Here is a 23,765-nt window from a genome sequence, read left to right as displayed (position 1 = left end):
GCCCTTTCTTTGCTATTTTGGCCTCTTTTCAAGCTAATTTTCAGATCTTTCCCTTTTCTCAGCCTTAAACAACTTTTCATTTGACTTCTCCCTACTCTCTAGGAAGCTCGAATTCTTCCCGCACAACAAAGCATTGGCTGTAACACCAATCGCTATGAGCTAAGATATGCTAGACATTGTGGATTTAATGCAAAAATCCTATGCTTCCACAAAAATATCATGGCTGCCCCATCATAGCATACATGCCAGATTGTCCAAAATTCATTGGATTGGCACTTTCATGATGGCCTTGCATTTGCCTTCCTTGCCTCGTAGGTACCAATTGCTTTATTTCCTTAGTAACTTTGAGAGCCTTAAATGAAGGGTTTAGCATTATCTTTCATGCATCATATTGTCGCGAAGGTGTAAAAGACGTCTTCTTCTTCTTGCCTTTGCTGTCCTTCTTTGCAATATTCAAAAATCGAGTAAATTGCTTGTAAATTGAGGATCCTTTGCCAATTCAATAAAGAGATTTGTTGCTGTCGTGATCTGATTCTTGAATTGATCATCAAATTCCTCTTCACTTTGCTGGTCATCAGTCTCCTTATTCCCTGAAAGCTGTGCATCTTACTTAATAGTAACATTTTTAGCTTGTTGTCCATGGTCTGAGCCTTGTCCAAGGTCATTGTCCAAGGTCAAGCATTGCATTTCCTTCATTCCCATGTGAATGTTCATATTGAGAGACATCATTTGCTTGAGTCCATCTCACTATATAAAGACATATTGCTGTAATTTCTCACCTAAGAGTAAAAATGAGCACTAGCACAAAGCTTTGACTTGCAATCAGGTGCCTCGAGCCGACCAAATCAAGGGATTGAGTGGTAATCCTGGCAATGGAACCATGAAACCAGCCTTCCTTTCGTGGATATGTTGTAATTTCCTAATTACAACTTAGTTATAATAGTAATATTTATTACAAAATTGAGAAATGCAAATTAACTTACAATCTTGGACAATGGACACCCTATTGGCCCCAAAACTAGCACCCCTTTCAATATTTATTTAACTTGATTGAAGAAGAAGTTGATGTACAATGGGATTCTCCCAATCCATTTTGGCATTCTAACTCCCCTTGTTGTCCAAAATAACTAGCAAGTCTTCAATCTAATTTGCCCCTTGATTCGAGCAGTCAATTGGCCTTCACCCGCTTTAATGGAGATGGAAATGTCCCAAATTCATTGATTCGATGGTCCCTCCACATTGAATTTTACTATAAATAGCTTCAACCATGTTGAATCCAAGTCTTTGAGCTTCCAATTTCTGGCATGCTTCTTGAGGCTGTTGCTAAACCCTAATTTCTATTGTTGCATATTAGGGTTTACAATAGAGAAATCTAAAATTTCTCAACCTCTGGTGATCTCAATGTTGTAATCTTTGAAGCAAGGCTATAGAAAGGCTAGGAGATGAGAGAGAATGCTGAGAAGAGAGAAATTTCAGACTTGCTTCATGAAGAACTAAATAATTTATATCATTTACTGCTACTTTCTTGTCTCAACAACTTGTAGATATAAAGAACTGAAGAAAATTAGTCATTTATTGTTGCTGCCCTACCTCAACAGCCTCCTATAGATGCTATCATCTATTGTTGATTGGTTTTTTCCTGTCCTGGTTGCCTCCTCAGAAGGTCCCCTAATGGCTGCAAATTAGACCAGCAACATCTCCTCCCTCTCTCTTGCAGGTTGAATACACTAAAAATGCCTCTCTCCAGTCTCTAAATATGTTTTTCAATCTTTCATGGGCATTCTTTACAAGTGGCAACCTTCCCAAATGGTTTTTTTTAAATTAAATATTAATTTCAATCTTTAAATGCTGAAAATTAATCTAATAATTATTTCAGTGTCCTAAAAAGTAATATGACTAGCCAATAATTAAATTGGCTAGGCAACTTCTATTCCCAAGTGTCTTTGTGCCATCTTTGACCGCCAGTTTGATGTTAGGTACCATTAAACACCACTTCTCTAATGTCACACCAACTGACACTTATGACCAAATGAATGACCTAGGCCAACAACTAGCACCAAATACCACCAAGTACCTATGCGGAAAAGCTTATAATAACTTTTTCCCTTGACATCCTGTGATTTCCTCATGTCTCGGGCTCATAAATTTACTCTAATCCTAGTTACACTCACACGTACAATATTTACTCAACCATGTGATTAAAAATTAATCCATATGTTAAGTGAAGTTTCAAAAATACATGTCCTCATGACATTAGTAACTAATTTTAAGTACTAGGCCAAAATTTTGAGCACTCTTCCTAAGATGGCTAAATTTCTGTTGCTTTGAATTAGGATTTGCATTAGTAAATCCATAAATTCTTCACCTCCAATGGCTGAAATGTTCAAGATATGCCAAGAGAACTTGAGCGATGGCTGGAGGATAATAGAGAAAGCTCAAGAGAGAGAAAAATAAGACTTTTGTTGCTAGAAAGTGGCTAGATTGTTATAGCCAATAGCCCCCAATGCAACTAGAATGCAGACACATGTTGCCCAAAGGCTTGAAATTGACATCGTCTTTGCTTGGAATGTTGTCGCTAGCCTACTCTAGGCCTCTATTGTTAACCCTCAAACGAACAAAGGTGGAAAATTTGGAAAAGCTAAAGCAGAAAACAAAGGCCAAGGCAAAGTGAAACGGAAGACGAAGGCGCACTAAGAAAAATCTAGAAACACAAGAAGCGCAGAAAAGTCCTAAATAAGAGAAAAAGGTGCACAAGGAAAAGTGCAAGTCAATACTTTTGTAAAAGAGTGCAAACGCATCGTGATTTAATTTAAGGAGTGTCGAGCTCTCACCTGTGCCATTTGTAAAGGTAGATGGGTGGTGGAAAGAAAGCTAGGAAGATAGAAGGACAATGGAAAAAAGGGCCTAGGCCACGGCTGGTGATGTAAAAAAGGGGATAAGAGGATGACCGCCCAAAAGGGATTTAGGGTTTTGTATATAAAGTTGAAAAGTGAATGAGAAGCTCATTCTTGTGTGTGGCCAAAAGTGGCTCTCCTCTTCTTCTTCTCCTTCTTCTTGCTTCCTTGGAGGGAGTGAGTGTGTGAGGGTGAGGGACTGGGGAGAAGAAGCTCTCCAACTACTCCTCTCTTCTTCTCTTCTCTTCTCTTATCTTGTCTTGCTCGCGGCTATGGAGCTTGGAGCGTGGAGCTTGAGGATGGAGCTTGCTGGAAGCTTGCACTTGGATCATGGAGCTATCGGAGTACGCGGGAGAGGAGGTAACTCGATCAGCATGGAGGTAAGCTCACTACACCCGTAAGGTAGGCATTGCGCATCGGCTATGTGAGGTAGCCATTAGCGCTCGGCTTGAAACGCTTAAAACAATAAGCGGTCCGTGGGTCTTGGCGGTTGAGCGAAAGCTCCCACATTTTGGTTCCGTTGCCGGGACCAATGGATTCAAGCCTTGAGCGCTTGCGCACTTCGAATCGAGCATTGAAGTAGGGTTTTCCCTGAATTGGTGCTTGAGGTAGATAGGTAGGAAGCGAGGGAGTTTGAAGAGGTATTCGATCTCCTTAGCAAATAGGTTTTTGTTGTTTTGGACTTGGGAAAGCATGATGGAGTAGTGTATGTATTTTTCTTATAAATTTTTCTTGCATTTAGGAAGGATAGGAGCAAAAATTGGAGCAAACAGTAGGGTTTTCTGTTGCTGTATAACAGGCTGAAACAGGAGAATAGGGGCACAGATTTAGAATTCTGGCTAGAAGAGTGTGAGGAACTAACCTCTGAGGTCAGGATTGGGCAATAAGAGGCCCAAGGAACCAGGAAAGGCCACATTTGATACCCTGCCCTCTGAGAAGAGAGTAAGCTTGAGAGCCAAGGAGAGAGAGAGAGAGCTGCGGGGAGATCGTCGACGTGCTGATCGATTTGAGCGCCACACCGTTTCCAGGTACGCCAGGTGTTTCCCTCTGTTGCTTTGCATCTAATTAGAAGGCACAGCACGATTCGGTGAAGTAGACGTCGGCCTAGAGGCATCACGTGCAACTCGCGGGCCATCGACTGTGCAGTCAGACTAGTTTGTCCGAGTCCCAGAATAGGATTGTCCTATCTTTGGAGTCGGACCGGTCCGAAATCGGACCAATCCCAGAATCGGATCAGTCCCAGAATCGGACCACCTTTGCCTGTCTGAGGGGACACTCGACCGTCCGATTTTGAAAATCGGACACTCGGACCCTAGAAATCGAACACAAGGAATCGGACCACTCAGAATTGGACGCCTATCAAAATCAGACGTCCGATTCCAGAAATCGGACATGACCAAAATCGGACCACTGGGTCGATCGGACCAACCAAAATTGGACGTCCGATTCCGATAATCGAACTCCTGAAAATCGGACATCTGAGAATCGGATAAAAAAACTGTCAAAATCAAACAGGTATCTAGAACATAAATTTTGACGCATCTAAACTCCGAAATTGACCCCAAAGGCTACATAGAGCTAAAGGCACATCACATATCCATCACTGGGCTGAAACTTAGAGCAAGTAGTTCAAAATTTGGCTATAAACAGTCCTCCAAATTGCGCATGGCATTTACCGTAATGGCCTTGCTAGAGGGGGCTTTGCCCTCTCCGCACCTCCCCCAAGTAGGATGGAGGGAAAACGTGCGTTGTGACAGGTCCTTCAGATTAGGCCCTAGTGTAGTAATGGCTCTACACAAGCATAGATCTTCACTTACAAAGCAGCAAACAGAAGCCCACACCTAAACAAAGACAAAAAGGGACCCTAGAACCTCAACAAGCCAATCTAGCTATCAAAGGCAAAAGGACCACACCACGAGAACACAAAGACATTGTGTTCAGACCGTGTCTAATCAGAGCAAAATGCAACATCAAGCTACAACAGCAAGAATGACTAGATATGACAGTCTTGAAGATAGATGCTCCTTGAATAGCACTGCACTGACAATCCAAGACATCAGTGGAGAATCCACATCTGGTCGTGCAGTTGGGGACTCAAGGGCATTTGTCAGAAGGCTTAAATTTACAAGCCAAGACCCGGAAGTGGAAGACAGTACCACTTGCTTATCTTAGGGTCAAACTCACCGCGAAAAGAGAGCATACTATCGATGCTCTGATTGATGAAGGGGCAGATTTTAACATTTTGACCTATGAATCATGGACCCTACTAGGCCAACCAGAGCTCACACCGACTAGTGTAACTCTTAGCCCTTATGGGGGACACCCACAAGCACTCATAGGGAAGTGCAAAATCCTTGCGACAATTGAAACGGAAAGCTTGCCTATCCTATTTCATGTTCCTCCAAATAATGTTAGTTACGGGAAGGAAACCCTCCTTGGAAGACCCTTCAAAAGGGCGACCGAGTGTGAGGCTGACTATGTAGCATAGAGGATACACCTGACACTATCGGGTGTGAGGATAGTCACAACCTTTAGCAAGGGTGACCTCATCGAACCTCGAGGAAAAGGCAAGGAAGGTGCTGACATAATAGTCAAGCCTAGTAATGAGAGCAAGGACTTGCTGGAAGAGTTGATACAAGCACAGGTCGAACAATGAGAACCAGTGAGTGAGGCCATGCCTGAAACAAGAAGGTCAAGAGACAATGCCAAGGACAGGCTTTGGACTTACAAATATCATAGAAGACCCCAAAAGAAGCCCAAGACTTATAGACGAAGGCATCGATGGAGGGTCAGCACAACGTTGCGATGGATATCCAAAGCGTTGCTACGTGCTCAAGGGTATTACGCAGGTAACTGATGGATTTGGGTACCAAACCCCCCTGCTAAACCACCTCTATCAGCTGAAGACCAGATTGCATCAAAAGCAACGAAGCACAGGAGGAAATCTAAGAGAAACTCTAGGTCTCGAGGCAAGAAACCGAACATGAGTGTTCGAAAGAAAGAGCCTCAGCTTAGCATGCTTAATAAGCAAATGTCATATGTAACCATTGAGTATGCACAAAGACCACTAGTGCTCAAGGAGCTTTTGACTTCCCAAGAGGATAATAGGCATCATAGGCACAACATTGCTCATGGCAAGGTTGATCGCTCAACAAAGCAAATGGCACAATTATCTAATAGCCTTGAGCAAATCATTTAGCCAGTGCCAAGTCCACCTAAGAGTCCTAGATCTCCTACACCCTCTTTTTCCAAACAGACACAGGAAACACAACAATGGTCGTCGAGGGCGACTGCTCACTCCCAATCTCTATCTCCATCTAAGCTTCCAAATATCCAAGAGGTGGGACATGACACTAGCCGTAGCTCTTGGCCCAAGGATATGCCTGTGCAACCTAATGTGACTAGATCAACTCATGCTCGATCTACACAGATGAATGCTCAAAGGGAAACAAAAGACATGACCACTTCCGATTGCCATAGGGACCTGACATCACAATCCACCAAGAGTAGTCAGCCCACTGGACTAGCCGCTACTACTTCCGATCAGGGATCACAGCAGTCACAGCCCTTGGCCGTGACAATGCCCCTTGCGGAACGTGTCCTTAGTAGTTTACTTGTAGAGGAGGTGTTGCAACCAACTTCCTTGATAACTCCAGCACTTCCAAAGTGCCGAAAGCCTAGGTTGGAGGAGTTAAACACAAGGGAATTGGCTGAAGAGCTAGACTCTCCGAAAAGGGAGGCAGTTGTATCCTCACAACCTAGCGAGGCTATTCAGCAGGCCACGGCTATGTCCCATAAGGACACTATAGAGAAAGAGAATGCTGAGGCCCAACCAAGCACATCAACGGTTGACCTAGTCCAAGGTCTTGAGTCGTTGAGAGATGTACCTTCACTGACCAAGAAAAAGAGGAGAAAACAACGAAGACAATAGTAGCTACAGGTGGTTGTGGACCCCAAGAACACCGAGACCAAGAGCGCTGGAGAGATGAGGAATAAAGCATTGAGACCATCCACTAATGGACCCATTGATGTCTCTCCTAGTAGCGGTGAAACCTCAGACACATCCATGTGCTCTGAAAAATCAAAGCAGTCGTTACCATCAATGGTTGCTTGCAACACTCAATCCACCGACAACAGAAATCACATTGACCAATCAAGAGTGGATTCAACGTTGCCACAATAGGGTGACAAATCTATACCAGACACATCCAAGGAGAAACATGACGCAATAATGAAGCCTCAGGAGAAACATGGAAATCCCGAGAGAATAAAAAATCCTAGCGTTGGCCAAACCTACTCGTCTAGGCCTGAGCCCCCAGCTATGCTAAAGCCCAGGCAAACTCCTAGAACCTTGCATGAGATAGCAACCGAGCAAGCCCTTGTTGAACATAAAAGTGTCACAGAATGCTTAACTGAGTTGGATGCTAAGCTCAAAGTGTTCGCACGTATCTATGTCCTGGCAGACATGGGCACATTCCCTAAAGAGCAACTTGAAGAATACTTACCATGATGAGCACTATAACAGGCTCCTGTATGAATGCATGCGACTCATATCTGACGAGGAAGCCGACGAACTACACTTAACTGTCACATTCAATGATGTGCTCTACCAACCAAATCTCTTAGAGATAGAGCAACTAAAGCGACTATCAGAGGGTCGAAGTCAATTTGAACAACATTGGTGTGAAAACTTCGTTGCAATGGCCAAACTAGGAGCCCAGAGAGTCTCAGAGGAGCGATTGGCTAAATGGCAGTCTCAAAGAGACCCACAACTTATGTGGCACCAACTTCCTTTCGAGTGCTGCCATTCGGGGTACAGACTTAGCTGAAACTAGCCAAGAGAACTCTCTGTCTGATAAGGTTCTCATTGAGGAGGAGTTACATGTTGCCAGTAGACTCGGACAAGGTTCCATGCTACTCGATGTTGCAAAATATCTATTGGTATTGAGTAAGCTGCCCACAGGTACTAGATGCCTGTGCCACACTCCAGTACAATCCGGAGTTCTACAATTGGCTTTTATCCTCGTGAAGTGACATGGAGTTGTAAATATGTACATAAATAAACAATGACTTTTGTAACCTTGTATAGACAATGTCAACACACACAAGCAATGATAGTCAAGCGCAGGGAGAAGAGTTGGGTTCAACAGGCTAAGCTTCTCAGGTCCTCCTCTCACCACATATTTAGAAGTTGTGTGACCATTCTCGCCTCCAGGTGGAGGGCATGGAACCCTCATCTCCACCATAGGAAGCTCTGACCAACATCTCTGAGGGTGTAGACAGGGTACCGTCCCTTTCCATACACCTTTTCCCCTTTCCGGTCTATCCCTCCGAGGATGAGCCGTGCCCCACTCCATGACAACTAGTCCACGCAACTTAGCATAAGCCAAGATATGCTAATGGTTGGAGGCCAAATGAACATCATTATAGGGGCCATCCCTCTACTACAAACACTGCATGCCTCACCTCTCCCCTCCTCCTCATGTGCGCTTGATAACCCACTGTCTAATCCCTTCCATGCGAATAGTTTTATCCTGTCTCAAGGCCTAATCCTTGGTTCACATTTTGCAGGTCCCCCTATGGTAGCAGACATGGAGCACCCAGTGCAGATGGCTTGCAAAGACACTATCCGTCGACGAAGGGAGCATGCAGCACAAGCGCCGCCACCAAAATGCTACATGCCTACTCTAAAGAGGTACGCGCCGAAAAAAGGTCCTAAACAACATCGCCCAGGACGCAGGCCAAAAACTCCCCAAGCCAAGAGGACGAGGGCTCAAGGGAGCACACGGGGTGTGGCGACACCAGCCGTGCAGGCTCCCACCAGACGCTTAGGCACCAGGTGCTCGAAAGAGGAGAGGGCAGCTCGGGACAAGCAAAAATTTGACGCATTGTTTAAAAGCACCTTGGAAACAGTTGCGGCCAGGGACCATACCATCCGGGTCCCAGCTGACATCTTCCCCGACCAGCCTCACATAAGTCCCTCACTAGCAGAGCCTCAGTTGCTCGACCACCCGGACTCGCCCCGTCTCGTACAAATAGAGTAGCCCTATGTTGTATAAAAGGCTTATCAAATGCTACCTGGCCATGTCTTTTTGTCTTTAAATGGTTAAGTGTTGACATGTTCTCCCATTGTACAAACTTTTCATATATGCATTTAATATATTTAACATCTTTAGCAAAAGAAAAAACTAATCAAGCGCAGGTGATAAGTAGCTAAGTCAACACCATGGAATTCAGATAAGTGATGTCTCCTTGAATTGCACTGGTTTATTATAGTTGCGGCATATACCGTGCATATACTCTCATGAAGTAACAAGTGGATACAGGATGATACACGTCTTTGTGTGAAAGTGTTCAATGCCCAAGTCACTGCAAGACCACCGACCCCATAAAGAGCCGCGACAAAGCCACGCTGTCGAAAGCGAAAATCACCCTTGTCGACCATCCACATCACATGGCCCAAAGCATAGTCATGGGCTACGCTCTCTTTCTCGGTCAAGCTCTACAGCTGGCTCACAGCAGTTGTTACCTCAATTGTACCGACATCGCGTGTCGTAAAGAGGTTTGCAATATCTCAAGTGCGTCTCCCCATCTCAACAACTACTTCTCTAACAACGAGGCTAGGGCACAATCATCACTGTAATATCCATTTCTCGAGCCTTCGAAGCTTGACATTTCCCAACTCATTGAAAGGCTGATAGCCTCAACATATTGCAATGGTTGTACTTAGGCAAGTCCCAAAAAAAGAAAGAAAGAAAGAAAAAAGAGCACAAGAAAAAAAAACGAAAAAGGAAAAAAAAAAGAGAAAAGAAAAGAAGAAAAATATACGAAGCACCCACGATCACAGCACAGCACCTAGGGATCCTCAAATTAGGTATGACCAATGACCTTAGTCGGTTGGCTCCATCCCTAGTCCCCTAGCCCTTTAGCATCGCCAAGAATTGTTCAGGGCACATCAAGGGCAGGACATACCTAGGGAGCTTGCCTCACCTATGGTTAGACCTGTCACCCTGACCCATTCGCACGATTCCCTCTTGCACTCTGCCTTAATACCATTGCAATCAATTGTGGTAAGCACCGCACGAATGGCCATGAGAAGTACACTGTCCTCATCATGCAGGTCCAATAGCTACTAGCTACCGATCGTGCAGTGTCCCTGTGTTCAATAATGTTACATTGTGCAATCACGTTGTAAAGAATATCGCCGACACATTCATGTATACTTCTTCTCAACATGGACAACTTTGCTTCACCCTCATTGTTATGAGAAACCAGCCTGCGGTCTTCTAACTAAGTAATATCTAAGTATGCACGAGTACTCACATAATATCTGCACCGAAGTATATACACAGTTTCGGTCCTTAAGTGCAGGACAATACTCTCAGCTTGCTTAGAGTTCGACCTGTCTCCCAAACTAATTGAACTATATCTTGTGCACGATAGTGAAGACTAGCACTACCCCTAGGGAGAGACTACCTATGAGAGGTTTTCAATTGCAGGTATTGAAGACTCCAATGAAAGTGTCATTCACTCTTCATCGACACTCAACTCTGAATTCCTATCCTTTATCATCCTGCAAGCCCGCCAAGAATCGTCATGTGCAGAATCCCCAACAAACCGCCACTTGTACTCCATCAGTGCAATCCCCACAAAGAACAACCCTACCACCAACTCCAATAGCCCTACCACCAGCCACCTAGGCCACCAATGTGCCCCCAACGACCTTCCTCCCCACCACTACCAACACTCCTCCATGGCAACCACAGACGTCCTTGCTACCCACGCCTTCGGTGTAGGCCAAAGCCTGCTACCTACGACAGTGAGTGCCATGGGATTGTCACTCGTCTAGAAGGGGGGTAATGTTAACCCTCAAACGAACAAAGGTGGAAAATCTGGAAAAGCTGAAGCAGAAGACAAAGGCCAAGGCAAAGTGAAAAGGAAGACGAAGGCATGCCAAGAAAAATCTAGGAACACAAGAAGCGCAGAAAAGTCCTAAATAAGGAAAAAATGTGCACAAGGAAAAGCGCAAGTCAATACTTTTGTAAAAGAGCGCAAGCGCATCGTGATTTAATTTAAGGAGCGCCGGGCTCTCACCCGTGCCATTTGTAAAGGTAGATGGGCAGTAGGAAGGAAGCTAGGAAGATAGGAGGACAATGGGAAAAAGGGCCTAGGCCACAGCCGGCCATGTAAAAAAGGGGATAAGGGGATGACTGTCCAAAAGGGATTTAGGGTTTTGTATATAAAGTTGAAAAGTGAATGAGAAGCTCATTTTTGTGTGTGGCCAAAAGTGGCTCTCCTCTTCTTCTTATCCTTCTTCTTGCTTGCTTGAGCTTGTGCTTGAGAGAGGGAGTGTGAGAGTGTGAGGGAGTGAGTGTGTGATGGTGAGGGACTAGGGAGGAGAAGCTCTCCATCTTCTCCTCTCTTCTTCTCTTCTGTTGTCTTGCTCATGGCTATGGAGCTTGGAGCGTGGAGCTTGCTTGAAGCTTGCACTTGGATCGTTGAGCTATCGGAGTGCACGGGAGAGGAGGTAACTCGATCGGCATGGAGGTAAGCTCACTACACCCGTAAGGTAGGCATTGCGCGTCGGCTATGTGAGAGGTAGCCATTAGTGCTCGGCTTGGAATGCTTGAAACAATAAGCAGTTCGTGGGTCTTGGCGGTTGAGCGAGAGCTCCCACATCTATAGGTAGTCGCCTATCCAATTTTCTTAAAAACCCCTTGGGAGCTAGCGATGGTTACTATAGCCTCTCCTTCTACTGGTCAACCTCCTGAATGGCTCTCTCCCTCCTCTCTTCTAACCTCCAACCAGCCTCCTCTCACCACTTACATGGACAACTTCTACCAAGTGATAACCTTTCTAATTCATTTTTTCAGACATTTCAATCAAATTAAATTAATTATAATTTCTTGATCAAAAGATCAAGTATATCGCCAACGATTAAATTGGTTAGGTCAATCTATCATCCAAGCAATCTTAAGAATTTATTAGCTCTTGAACTAACATTAAGTAATTAATTAATACCTAGTTTCTAATATCACCATTGATATTAATGGCTACTAAAATACTTTAGGCCAAAATCTATCACTAAGCACTACCTAGTACCTGTCAAGTACAACTTATTACAACTTTTGCCTTTGGCACCAAACTAATATCTTGTAGTGCTTGGCCCAAAGTTGTGAAGTAACTAACTTGCACATCACATGCACCTCACCTTTGCTCTAAGAAAAGTATCATAATTTCATGTCCTCATGATAGAACTCCGCCTTGAAATCCTTGCAATCATCCTTGATTACACTATCATGTGCCAAAAACAAAATATATTTTACTAGAATTTCAATAAGGTATCATAGTAAAACAATATTAGCCACTACTCCTTAACCATGCTACTATCAAACACTTGCTAAAAATTTCCAGCCAACATAATCAAAGCACAAGACTCAAAAAACAATCCAAAATTGCTTGCAAACTGGCAAATGGTAATGAACATTTGGTGATCATAAACTAATGCAAATGTATTATGGTTTCAGAGCTGCAAATGAAAAACCATACCTATGCATACCAACTGCAGTGACTAATAAATACATTGAACAATGATCCTATGGCAAGCACATTGTTAGCAACAGTATCTTGGATGCATGTTCAATACATCCAAGATCAACTATACACTAGAGTTGTCAATCACTCGCAGAGTGGAGTACTATCTCCCCTTTGAGCATTACACAATGCTCTGGACCCCTACTCTACAAAAAATGACTAAGCCCAATCTAAATTTGGCTCCAATTGAAAACCATCAAGATAAAGCTACAACAATTGAGAATGGTTAGCCATATCACTCTCTTCCATCCACTTAGCATCCATTGGTGAATTTTTTTAAAACTTCACCAAATACCTCCTAGAAACTTTATCTTTAATCTTTCTCTCTTTATGTGTCAAAATCTACCTAAGTACCAATATCTCATCCAACTTCTCAACCTTTCATTGAATTTCAGCAAAAATACATCCTCTCGCATATCACTATCAAAATGTGTCAATATCTCGCATAAAAGGCATTATGCATCTACTAGTGTATAGGCAACTTCAGCCTATAAGCAGTATCACTAATCTTCTTCAACACTTGAAAGGGCCCATAGTAAATCATATTCAGCTTTGAATACAATCACTCTCTACCCTTCGTCTTTTTTAGCCTTGCCTTTTCAAAATGCAGAAATACATGATAGCTCTCTGCAAACTACAAAGCATGTTTATGGCAATCAACTGCCCTCTTTTGCTTTTCTTGCAATCTATGAAGTACCTACTTAACCTTCTCATAGGCTGCATCCATGTTCTCTGCATAATGATTATCCTCAAAGATCTTATCCTTAATGTGAAAAATAGGAGGCACTTTCTTGCCACCCTCCACAACCTCAAATTAAGCCTTAGCAGTGGAATTATGCACTGTATCATTGTATGCAAACTCTACCAAAGGTAAATATTGCTCCCATTATGTCTTATGCTCTGACACGTAGCACCTCAAGAGATCTAAAACTATGGAGTTTGCCTCATCGAACTGACAATCTGTTTGTGGAAGGAATAATGGCCCTCTAAATATCAACCAGGAACTAGTCCAAGTGGCACTGATCTGGTAAATTCCATAATTAATATTAGAGAAGAGTCTTCTCTAAAGAGTGTGGGGTATTTAGCTTGGGCCATATTGTAGGCTCTACATCTACATACATAGTGCTCCTCACTCTCCACCTCCTCTAAGCGTAGTCTATAGATCCGCTCATCTCTGGGGATATAGGCTACTCTCCTTGTCTCAATCTTGAGTTGATGAGATGAAACCCTGAGCTCACCAATGGTTACTCGCATCTCATGTAGCATGTAAACATCCAAACATCTTGTCACCAAAGAATGTATCCACAAATGCTCTATATTATCTAAACATCATGTCCACCATAGTATTGAACGTGGTAGGAGTCCATCTATATGATCTGTCATATGATTAAAAGTGGAAGAAGCATTCATAAGTCCAAATGGCATGACAAGAAACTCATACAACCCAAAAGATGTCCTAAAAGCTATCTTGAGTAATGCATATTTGATGATATCTACTTTTCAAACCAATGTGGCTGAAAATGGTTGATCCCTATAACCTATCCATGATTTGATCGACCCGATAAATCAAAAATCAATTATTGGTCATGATTTTATTCAAAGCACAATAGTCAATGCATATACACCATGAACCATATTCTACACCAAAAATAGAGGTGAGTAAAAAGGGAATGAGCTCAACTGAATTGGCCTCTTTTCTAACAGCTCATTAATATGGCTCATTATCTCTTATTGTTGAGTTGCACTGATCCTATATGGTGGTCTATTAGGAGGGCTACTGCTAGGGATCAAATCTATGGTATGATCCTCTAGCCTTTTAGACAGTAGATGTCTTGAAAGTGACTATGAGAGGCAATCAATATAAATTTTTAGAAACGGCATGTGATCTTTATCCAAGCTAGACATATTCCCATCAGCCACCCTATTATCTTTATCCTTGACAAAAACCAAGTACAATAAAAGATGGGTTTTTATTACTTTAGAAATTATTGAAGCAAATACAATAGGGACCAGCTTCCCTTTTAGCTTTACATCAAGTGTATGCTAAATACTAATAACTTTGTCATTGGCAATCACTACATACACACGATGAAGCCACGACATACCAAATAAGCAATACATCACAACCTTCTAATGGTGCAATGAAGAACTCTTTGCTGTCCATATAACTCTGAATGTGTAAACAAAGCTTCTCAATAAGAGGTGTGATAGATTTTGCATGGCCCTTGCATGCCATATCAAAATCTCCCATGAGTTCCATCTCATCCTCTCTGATAGCTAGATGGGAAACATTGTGTGTAGAGATAAAATTGGCCCTTCCTCAATTGTCAAAAAGAAAATCAACGCATACTGATCTTTGATCTTCAACCATACTCTACAAAGCTCAGTAGCATCATCATTGGATTGATCATTGACTATATCAAGCACCAAAGGAGTTGATAACTAGATGGGGAACATTGTGTGTAGAGATAAAATTGGCCCTTCCTCAATTGTCAAAGAAAATCAACGCATACTGATCTTTGATCTTCAACCATACTCTACAAAGCTCAGTAGCATCATCATTGGATTGATCATTGACTATATCAAGCACCAAAGGAGTTGATATTTTGGGTGTCTTACTCGTCGTATCCTCTTTATTTTCAGCCTTTTCTCCTTGCTGTCTATTTGAACAACTCCTTGCCAATGCCTCTCCGGCTCATAAATAAAGTATTTATTTGTGGCCATCAATTCCTTACATTGGGCAAAGCTTTTTCATGTCCTTTCTTCTTGTTTTGGCCTCTTTTCGGGCCTATTTCCAGATCTCCCCTTCTTGTCAACCTTGAAAGTCCTCTTTAGTGACTTTTCCTCATCATCCTAAAAATTGGAGGACTTTCAATGCCGCAAAGCATCAATAGTATTTACTATGAGTTGTAACATGCTAATCATTGTGACTTTCATTGAAAAATCCCAAATCTCTTTAGGCAGCCCATAACAATACTTTTCAATTTGCTCAAAAGAGAGGGACAACATGATATTGAAACTATGCCATGCAGCCATCACATCAACCTCAAATGTACTCGTCAACCATGTAGAAGCAAGCATTTACTTAAACCAAACCAATGTTGACAGTGCTTTACCTTGCATCAAGATTGTAGACTACCATTGTAATGCATTCCCTTACAAAAAGTAGTTGCCTCTCTGATTTTTGAAGACTCTGGAAAGTCTCCTTCCAGATACGCAATATCAAACTATTGAATGAAAATCAAATCTTTCAATCTATCTTGTGCCCGCTAAAAACTTCGAACTTCATGTCTTTACCACTCTCATTGTAATCTTTTGCTTTGCCCATCAGTGCAAAGTTATCATAGGTAGGTGGCTATAAAAAGATGCACTAAGTCTTGATGTACCAACATTTTGACCAACATCAAATGGTGCATTAACATAACCAACAGTTGACCAATGAGTTTCAAACATACTGAGCTCCATACATGCATTGCCAAACATGTTACTTTGTGCCTTAGGTATTGTGCCAATATTACTACACATTGGATTTTGCACTTCACTAGCCATTCTCGGATACATTTGGCCTTGTACACCTTGCATAGATGGTTGTATACCATGTATAGTCGATCCATGCATTCCCATGGCAGAAGTGTGTTGAGCCATTGCTTGGAAAATTGGTCCACCTCCAAAGTAACCAGGTGACCCACATTAGCATTCATGCCTTGCTATCAATAATCAAATGGATTGGCACTACCAAGTTGGCCTTACATTTGCATTAATTTCCCTATTGATACCAATTGATTTTTCTCATTGACTACATTGGGACCATTATGAGGTTACTTAGGCTCTTCCTTCAGTATATCTCTTTGCTGCCGGCCCAAAGCTCTAGAGGATGACTTCCTCTTCTCGCCTTTGCTACCCTTCCTTGAAGAGTTCAAAAATCGAGTGAATTGAGGATCCTTTGCCAATTAAGCAAAGATATTAGTCGTTGTCCTCAATCGGTTTTTAAATTCATCACCATATTCTTTATTTTCTTGTTGGTTATTAGAATCAAGGGGCCTTGAAGAACCCACATTTAGTCTACACCAACATTTTTAGCTCACTACCCAAACTATATGCCTAGGCATTGCAATTTTCGCCTTCATTATGTACATTTTGAAACTAAGAGGCATCATCACTGTTGCTTGATCCCATCTCACTATATGAAGACATTCTTCTTTAAATACCACTTTACAATTTCAACACCAAAGCAATGCTTTTGACTTCCAATCAAGTTTCATGTGCCCACCAAATCAAAGGAGTTGATGGTATTTCAGCAAAACAGAATCATGAAACCAACTTTCCATCTCCTGATTAAGCACTAATTACAACAAGCATAAAATTTATATAAACTAAAAATGTGACTATTATGACTTAATCTTGGACACTGGATACCCAATCACCCCCAAAACTAATGCCTTGTGTGGTATTTCTTCATCTTGTATTACAATTGGAAGAAGTACATTGAGATTGCTCCAATATATTTTTCTATGCCCCTTGCATAAGTGACTAGCAAATCTTCAAACAAATTTTCCCCTTGGTTTGCTTGGAGATTGGCCTTCAATTGGCTCCTTGAAAATAAATTCTATCCCAAATTTAATGTTTGATACCTGGCCACTTGAAAGTAACTGAAATGCCCAAATTTCAGCAACTAAATTTCAAGTACTAGGCCCTAAATTTTGAACACTCTTCCCAAGGTGGTTGATAAACCCTAATTTCTAAAATGGCTGAGATTTGCTCAGAGAACTTGAGAGATGGTTGGAGGATGAGAGAATGCTTGAGGAGATAGAAAAATTAGACTATTGTAGAAAAATTAGACTATTGTCACTTAGAAAGTCGCTGAATTGTTAGCCACAACAACCCCCAATGCAGCCAAAATGCAATCACTTTTGTTGCCTAGAGACCTCAAGTTGTCATCTCCTCTGCCTGGAATGCTCACACCAGCCTACTCTGGACCTCTACAAGTTGTCGCCAGCTGCAATGGCTGCTTGGTTTGCTCAAACACTAACTTTGAGAGAGCTGGTCATGGTTGCTAAAGCCTGTCCTATCGGTTGACCTCCAGAATGACTCTCTCCTCTCCTCTCCTAGCAAGCTAGTGATGCACCCCCAAGCAAAGAGAAGCACTCTTATAAGCAATCTCCCAAGAGCCTAAGATGCCATAACCCCAATGACAAAGGCTCCCCCACCACATTATTAAGGCACTTGTGACTCCAATTTCCATAGGCACTATGGCCAAGACCCCATAGGATACAACCGCTTGCATGATACCTTGAATGGTCTTTGCCACTCAGTTCCTTACTCGTTGCATACAAGCTCTACGTGGGTTCGCAAGCTATGGTATCAACCTATCTTTTGAGCCCAAGATACTACTTTGATCAATGGAAAAGCTTAAAGACAAGGAAGTAGAAGAGGGTTTTGTACTTCTCAGATAAGGGAAAGAAGGGAAGTGAAGGTTGAACAGAGCCCGTGTCAGCCTGAAGATGCTATTTTCACAAGTGTAAAGGCATAGCTCTTTGAAGATCCAAGGAAGAGAACACAATTGTAGACATAGTTGTAGAAGCACGGGATGCTTTTCTCATAAATTTGTTGTGAACACCCAAGCAACAGAACCTAGTTGTAGAAGTAGGGGAAAGTGGAATGTTGTTCTCATAAATTGTTCTCAAGACCCAAGGTGGAGGATCAGTTGCTCACAAGAGAGAGAGGATATACTTCAAAAGTAGAAGATAGATGATTTGGATGTCTCATTAGAATGTGAAGACTTTCCTACCTTTCATGAGGTAAGAAAGCTAGCAACAAAGAGTTTTGACGAGGTGTATTCCTAGAGACAACAAACACAGAAATGGGTTGTTGAGCCACCATTATCAAAAGCCTCATGAGACAGGACTTGGATAGAGCACTAGTGGGAGGATTAGTTTTCTCATGGTACAGGAACACACCCTCTTAGCAAAGAGGATGTCTCAATACTACAAGAAGCTTTTGTAAGGATAGAGCAACATTTATTGGAAAACACCGATTGGATCCAAAGAGATCCAGACAAAACTTTGTGTCTATGTTGGAGAGCTATGCACTTAGACAATACAAGACTAGGAATCCTGGTTCTAGAAGAGACATCTGGGTCTCCATGAGAGTGGATAATGGACTTACTGGTTTAATGGCCAATTATGTCTCAAATGGCCGGCCCCACAGAAGAAAAGTTTGGACTACCCTTTGTCGCTCTCTATCCCAACTCAACCATTGGATGGTAGGCTAGGACCTCAATATGCTAGAGGCCTTGGAGGATAGGAGAGGCAAGTGCACAAAGATCATTAAAGAAGGAGATCAGGCTGCAAAGGTGGCAGTCAACAATGCCAAAAACGCATGGAGACTGGTGATGTGGGAAGAGAAAGATGCGATTGCAGGAGAAGACTGAGCCACATAGTGAACACGAATGGGATGAGACTAGATCATAGTCTTAAAGTTTACAGTTTACTTGATTTGATATTGCAGTGTTTTTTATAATTTTGGGTTAGCATAGAAAATTACTGTGAAAGTAGATTCATTGCATGCTTCAGTCACACATGCTATGAATCGTGCACTGAGAGTTTTCTTGAGAACACGGCTCTCTCAGTATAAAAGTATATATTTCTTTCATGCGCAATCTCTCTCTCTCTCTCTCTCTCTCTCTCTCTCTCTCTCTCTCTCTCTCTCATATCATGCAGCACCCTGCACACCCATTCCCAGCCACGCACTTAGCACATTCTGATTGCAGTACAGAGCCTTGCAGTTCATGCACCATAGCTGTAATTCCACTCGCTCTGACTTTCTATACCTCCAGACAGAGTTAATGAATAAACGAAAAACAATATAAATGATATGACAAGGCAGTTGTTATCGTAAAAACATCCCAGTATTCACACAGAATTCCATTAGTACCTCATAACGCTTTGCCAAAGACCAGCTGTCGTCCTCCTGTTCATCTGCATCAATCTCCTCCTCTTCCCCTTCTCTGACCACTCCGAGGGCTACCGCGTGCATAGTGTCGGGCGGCAACACGGACAGCTCTTTGAGGGGCTTGCAGGGATCTGTAGCGGGGTTCAGGGAACGGACAGCCGCTTTTCTGTGAGACTGACTGCAGTCACATAAGCATGCCCGGTGGGCGCTCGACGAAGAAGCAGACGACGATGACAGCAAGCTGTTGTTTCTTTGATTCTGAGACTGCACGCGGCTGCTGTGGATGATGGTGCTGGATGTCTTGAGATTCTCAGACGGCAGGAATACACTAAGGTTCAGAGGCTGTACGGGACCTCTCGTCTTCCCGTTAACATTCATGTGATGCCGGCGGCGGCTGCCACGACCACCGGCACCTTCAATTGTCGAATGATGATGATGATGAAGCCGGTGTCTCTCTCGAATCTGTCGAAACACCTCCTGCATGTCGGCTCTCGCCTCCCCCGCCTTCAACTATTGAAAGATGATGATGATGATGATGATGATGAAGCCGGTCTCTCTCTTGAATCTTCTGAAACACCTCCTGCATATCTATGATGAACCCTGTGTCTCTCTCGAATCTGTTGAAATACCTCCTGCAATATATCTATTGATGACGGTGATGATGACGGCGACGACGACGACGACGATGATGAAGCGGGTGCCTCTCTCGAATCTGTTGAAACACCTCCCGCATATCTATGACATCCGTCAGCACATACAGGAGCTTGCCTCGCCACCCCGTCCTCACCCCCATCACTAGCTGATACAAAGAGAAGGCACGACGATACGCATCACGAGAGCCGGCCCGCCAGGATGGTAGACGTTAGGGATGAGCATTCGCATACTTGCAATTCTTAGCAATTTTTTATTTAACGTTATTTAAATTTTGGAGTGATCAATTATAGTCACCCAAATCACAAATCCAGCAGGGTAATAATATTTTTTGCCTGCCATATCTACATCTTTACTATTAGTTAAGGGGAGGTTGGTGGCGGGTACCACATGGCAGCCCCCAACCTCCCCACAAAGAAACGCGGGGGCGGGTGCCACGCGTCCAGCACCCGCCCTCGCCGCGAAAATCACACCCCCTCCCCCGACACGAAGCGCCGAGGCGAGTCTAGGCGCAGAGCGCCTAGTCTATACTATCTCTTATCTTTCGATCTCCTAAGCATGAGGGATCTCCTAAGCATGAGGGAAGCAACCATCTAACCTACATTGCATTCACAGGGTCATTCAAGGCAAAATAATCTCAGATTTTATTTAACAAAATCCTCACACTCTTTCCTTGCAACCACGAATGCAAACCCCTCCCTCTCTCTCTCTCTCTCTACTATATTAAATAAGGTAGAGGAGCTAGTAATAGGGAGGTCCCTAGAAGCACGTGAGGCACACCCCCACTTAAAGGTTACTTCTTCACGAATCACCAGCCTTGTGTTACCTTGTTGACCTACGAACCAATGGTGACAAAGCTTGCTTTATTGTGGTTGGTTTGTTTTGTGACCTTCTTCTCCCCCAAGGTGTGACCTTCTAGCACAATGGAGAGCAATAGTAGGGATGGGCATTTGCAGGTGCAGGTGCTGAGTACATAAAAAAGATCCGACTTGAAAGAAGCAAAGAAGAACTTCTATGTACATTGTTAGGACATGATCATTTGTACATTGCCATAGTGGAAAAGCATGAAAATTGAAGATGACCTTATATTGGTACAAATACCCTAATCACTATTGTGCTCGCACACACACACACACACAGACCCACACACACATCTCTCTCTCTCTCTCTCTCTCTCTCTCTCTCTCTCTCTCTCTCTCTCTCTCTCTCTCTCTCTCTCTCTCTCTCTCTCTCTCTCTCAATGACCAAATTGCCCGTCCATCCCTCCATTGTGCTTTGAGCTCTCCTTCAATTTGTGTGATTAATTAATAAGAAAGAGCAGCAAGTTGTACATGTCTCATGAACATGACCTTCTCCTATAATGCATGCTTGATATCCTATAATTATGACTTTGAGCATGTAATTATTTGCTCCTACTTTGGACTTGATGGTCTCATCATTACCTCAGGAAATGAAAGTTTGGGGACCTTTTTCTAGGAGAGTGCAATACCATTTAATTACCTGAGGAAATGAAAGTTTGGGGACCTTTTTCTAGGAGAGTGCAATACCATTTAATTATTTGGTTTGTGTCAAATACACTCCAGGAACAAACCAATGGGCTTCCTCATTCATCATATGTTGAGGAATGAGAATAGTGTAGATGTTTTCAAATTTACATAGAAGTTTTGCATAGGCAGCCAATCAAAAACTCAATGTTTACAAAAGAAAACTGGTGAGGTTGTGTGATAGGAAGCTAGCGATGACTCGTGAATATTATAATCAACCCAAAATCTTGATTATTAAAGCTCACTCCCATGTAAAAGATTGATCATCAACCCCAAAATATTGATGATTAAAACTCACTCATACATAAAAGGTTGACCTCGCAAGTAACAACATATTGAGCAAGCCAAAGTTGGACCCCACTCTTGATTATTATGTTTATGGCACCCCTATATAATGTACATTGGCTCCAATCTTGATTATTATGTTTGTAATATTGCACCCTTGAAATATATACATTTGCATGGGCCCTAAGGCCAAGGGCTAGTGCCATAGTAAAGTGAAGAAAGTGGGTCACTTTTGCCCTCCCCCACCCCCCAAGAGGAGGCTATAGGATTTGATTATTTGGGGGTCGAAGAATTCTCCCAAAGGAGATTATTTAAGAAGAGAATTGTCATTGGTTATCTGATTGAATCTCCCATGTTAATGCTAGGATGTTTTTAGGGTTGTTTGTGTCTCCTTCGTTTTTTTTTCCATCAAAAGGTTTCTTTTTCAATTACAAAAGGTTTCCTTTTCAATTGTCACTTTTGCTATTTTTTGGTGATGAGCTCATAAAAGTAAACCTATTTACTAGACCTATTTTAATATTCCAAAAAATTTCCTTTACAATTATATTTTTATTTATAATTGTTACTAAAATATTCTAGATTCAACAAGCCTTATGATAAGGTTTTGCTTATCACTTGTTTTTAAGTGCAAAAAATATAAAATAGAAATAGATACCAAATGAGAATAAATATCATGTGTTTCATGCTTCCTAACTTGTTGTATGTCACCAAATGAACCTTTTTTAAAGACACATCAAATCCCTCTCTAAGGCCAGAATCTATCTCTCTCTCTCTCTCTCTCTCTCTCTCTCTCTCTCTCTCTCTCTCTCTCTCTCTCTCTCTCTCTCTCTCTCTCTCTCTCTCTCTCTCTCTCTCTCTCTCTCTCTCTCTCTCATGGAAGTAATCATGACATTCAACTCATGCAAGAGATTTCTTTCCCTCTCCCTCAAAATTGGGCTCTTATTGATGAGGACAATTCTTAGATCTTATATGGTACGAGTGAGAGAAAGAGAGAAAGAAAACACATGAAAAGAAGGGTATCTCTCCTTTGATTGATAAATTTTATCTAACATCATTAGAGATCATACTTATATCTACTTTGAAACGTAAACGTAACCTCAACTTCTTTTACATTGTCCCACTAGGGTCACATATTACTATATATCCATTGACTTGTGATTTTTTTGCATTGATTTAAAGAAAAGACAATGATATATGTCCTATGATGGATAACACATGAGGCGTTTCCAATATAGTTAATATTTGGTGCGATGATCAAATCTTGTCCCCTTACTTGAAAGTGGAGTCTACTCTAGTTATTATATAGGTTGTCTTTCCAAGTCCCACTTTGAAGCATGGGTTAAGATTTACCCACATGGCCAAATCTTTACCTCTTATTTGAAACTAGGACTTGGAAGATTCCCAAATTCTCTAATATGGTGTTATTACCTCATTTTGCAATTTTTGTTCAATATTACGAGTATTTAGTTTCCATGTCTTACAATTTTATAAGTTAAAATTGATGAATTTAGATATTACGATACTTGATTGCTCTTAAACCAATTTTATAATGGTAGACCCAGTATTGCTCCGTCCTCATCCCATATAGTCATATCGAGTGTATACAAACTTCTTTAATAAGTATGAACTTCAATCATCGTCTCTCTTCTTTACCTCCAATAATCAAAGTATGCAACTCGATTGGTTTGTTATTTAAATATAAAATTAGCCCTAATTTTTTACCTAGTGACCATTCACAAATAATCTAGGTAATTGTCAAATTGAAAGAAAACTCTTTCTTTCAAAGGAGCTACTAAATGTACTAGCTCACATGCGAATGTTGTTGGCCAAACCCACTAACCACCCT

General features: G+C 42.1%; 1 protein-coding gene across 2 annotated transcripts in view; it reads right to left on the bottom strand.

Annotated features, from left to right (window-relative positions):
* LOC148027494 (uncharacterized) overlaps nt 1–20,232 on the bottom strand; it is a 59,123-nt gene extending 38,891 nt beyond the window's left edge. For both annotated transcript variants that reach the window (XM_087688900.1, XM_087688901.1), the window contains exon 1: nt 19,422–20,232. In XM_087688900.1, the coding sequence (XP_087545026.1) occupies nt 19,422–19,922 (501 nt within the window). In that variant the 5' untranslated portion in view covers nt 19,923–20,232. The remainder of the gene's footprint in view (nt 1–19,421) is intronic.
* Nucleotides 20,233–23,765: the final 3,533 nt, after the last annotated feature.

The sequence above is a fragment of the Lygodium microphyllum genome, chromosome 12, assembly GCF_053477565.2.
Source record: "Lygodium microphyllum isolate KBCC chromosome 12, Lygodium_microphyllum_v1.1.10, whole genome shotgun sequence".
NCBI lineage: Eukaryota > Viridiplantae > Streptophyta > Polypodiopsida > Schizaeales > Lygodiaceae > Lygodium > Lygodium microphyllum.
Note: the sequence above shows the minus strand (reverse complement) of the source record. Positions and strands in the feature narration are given on the sequence as shown.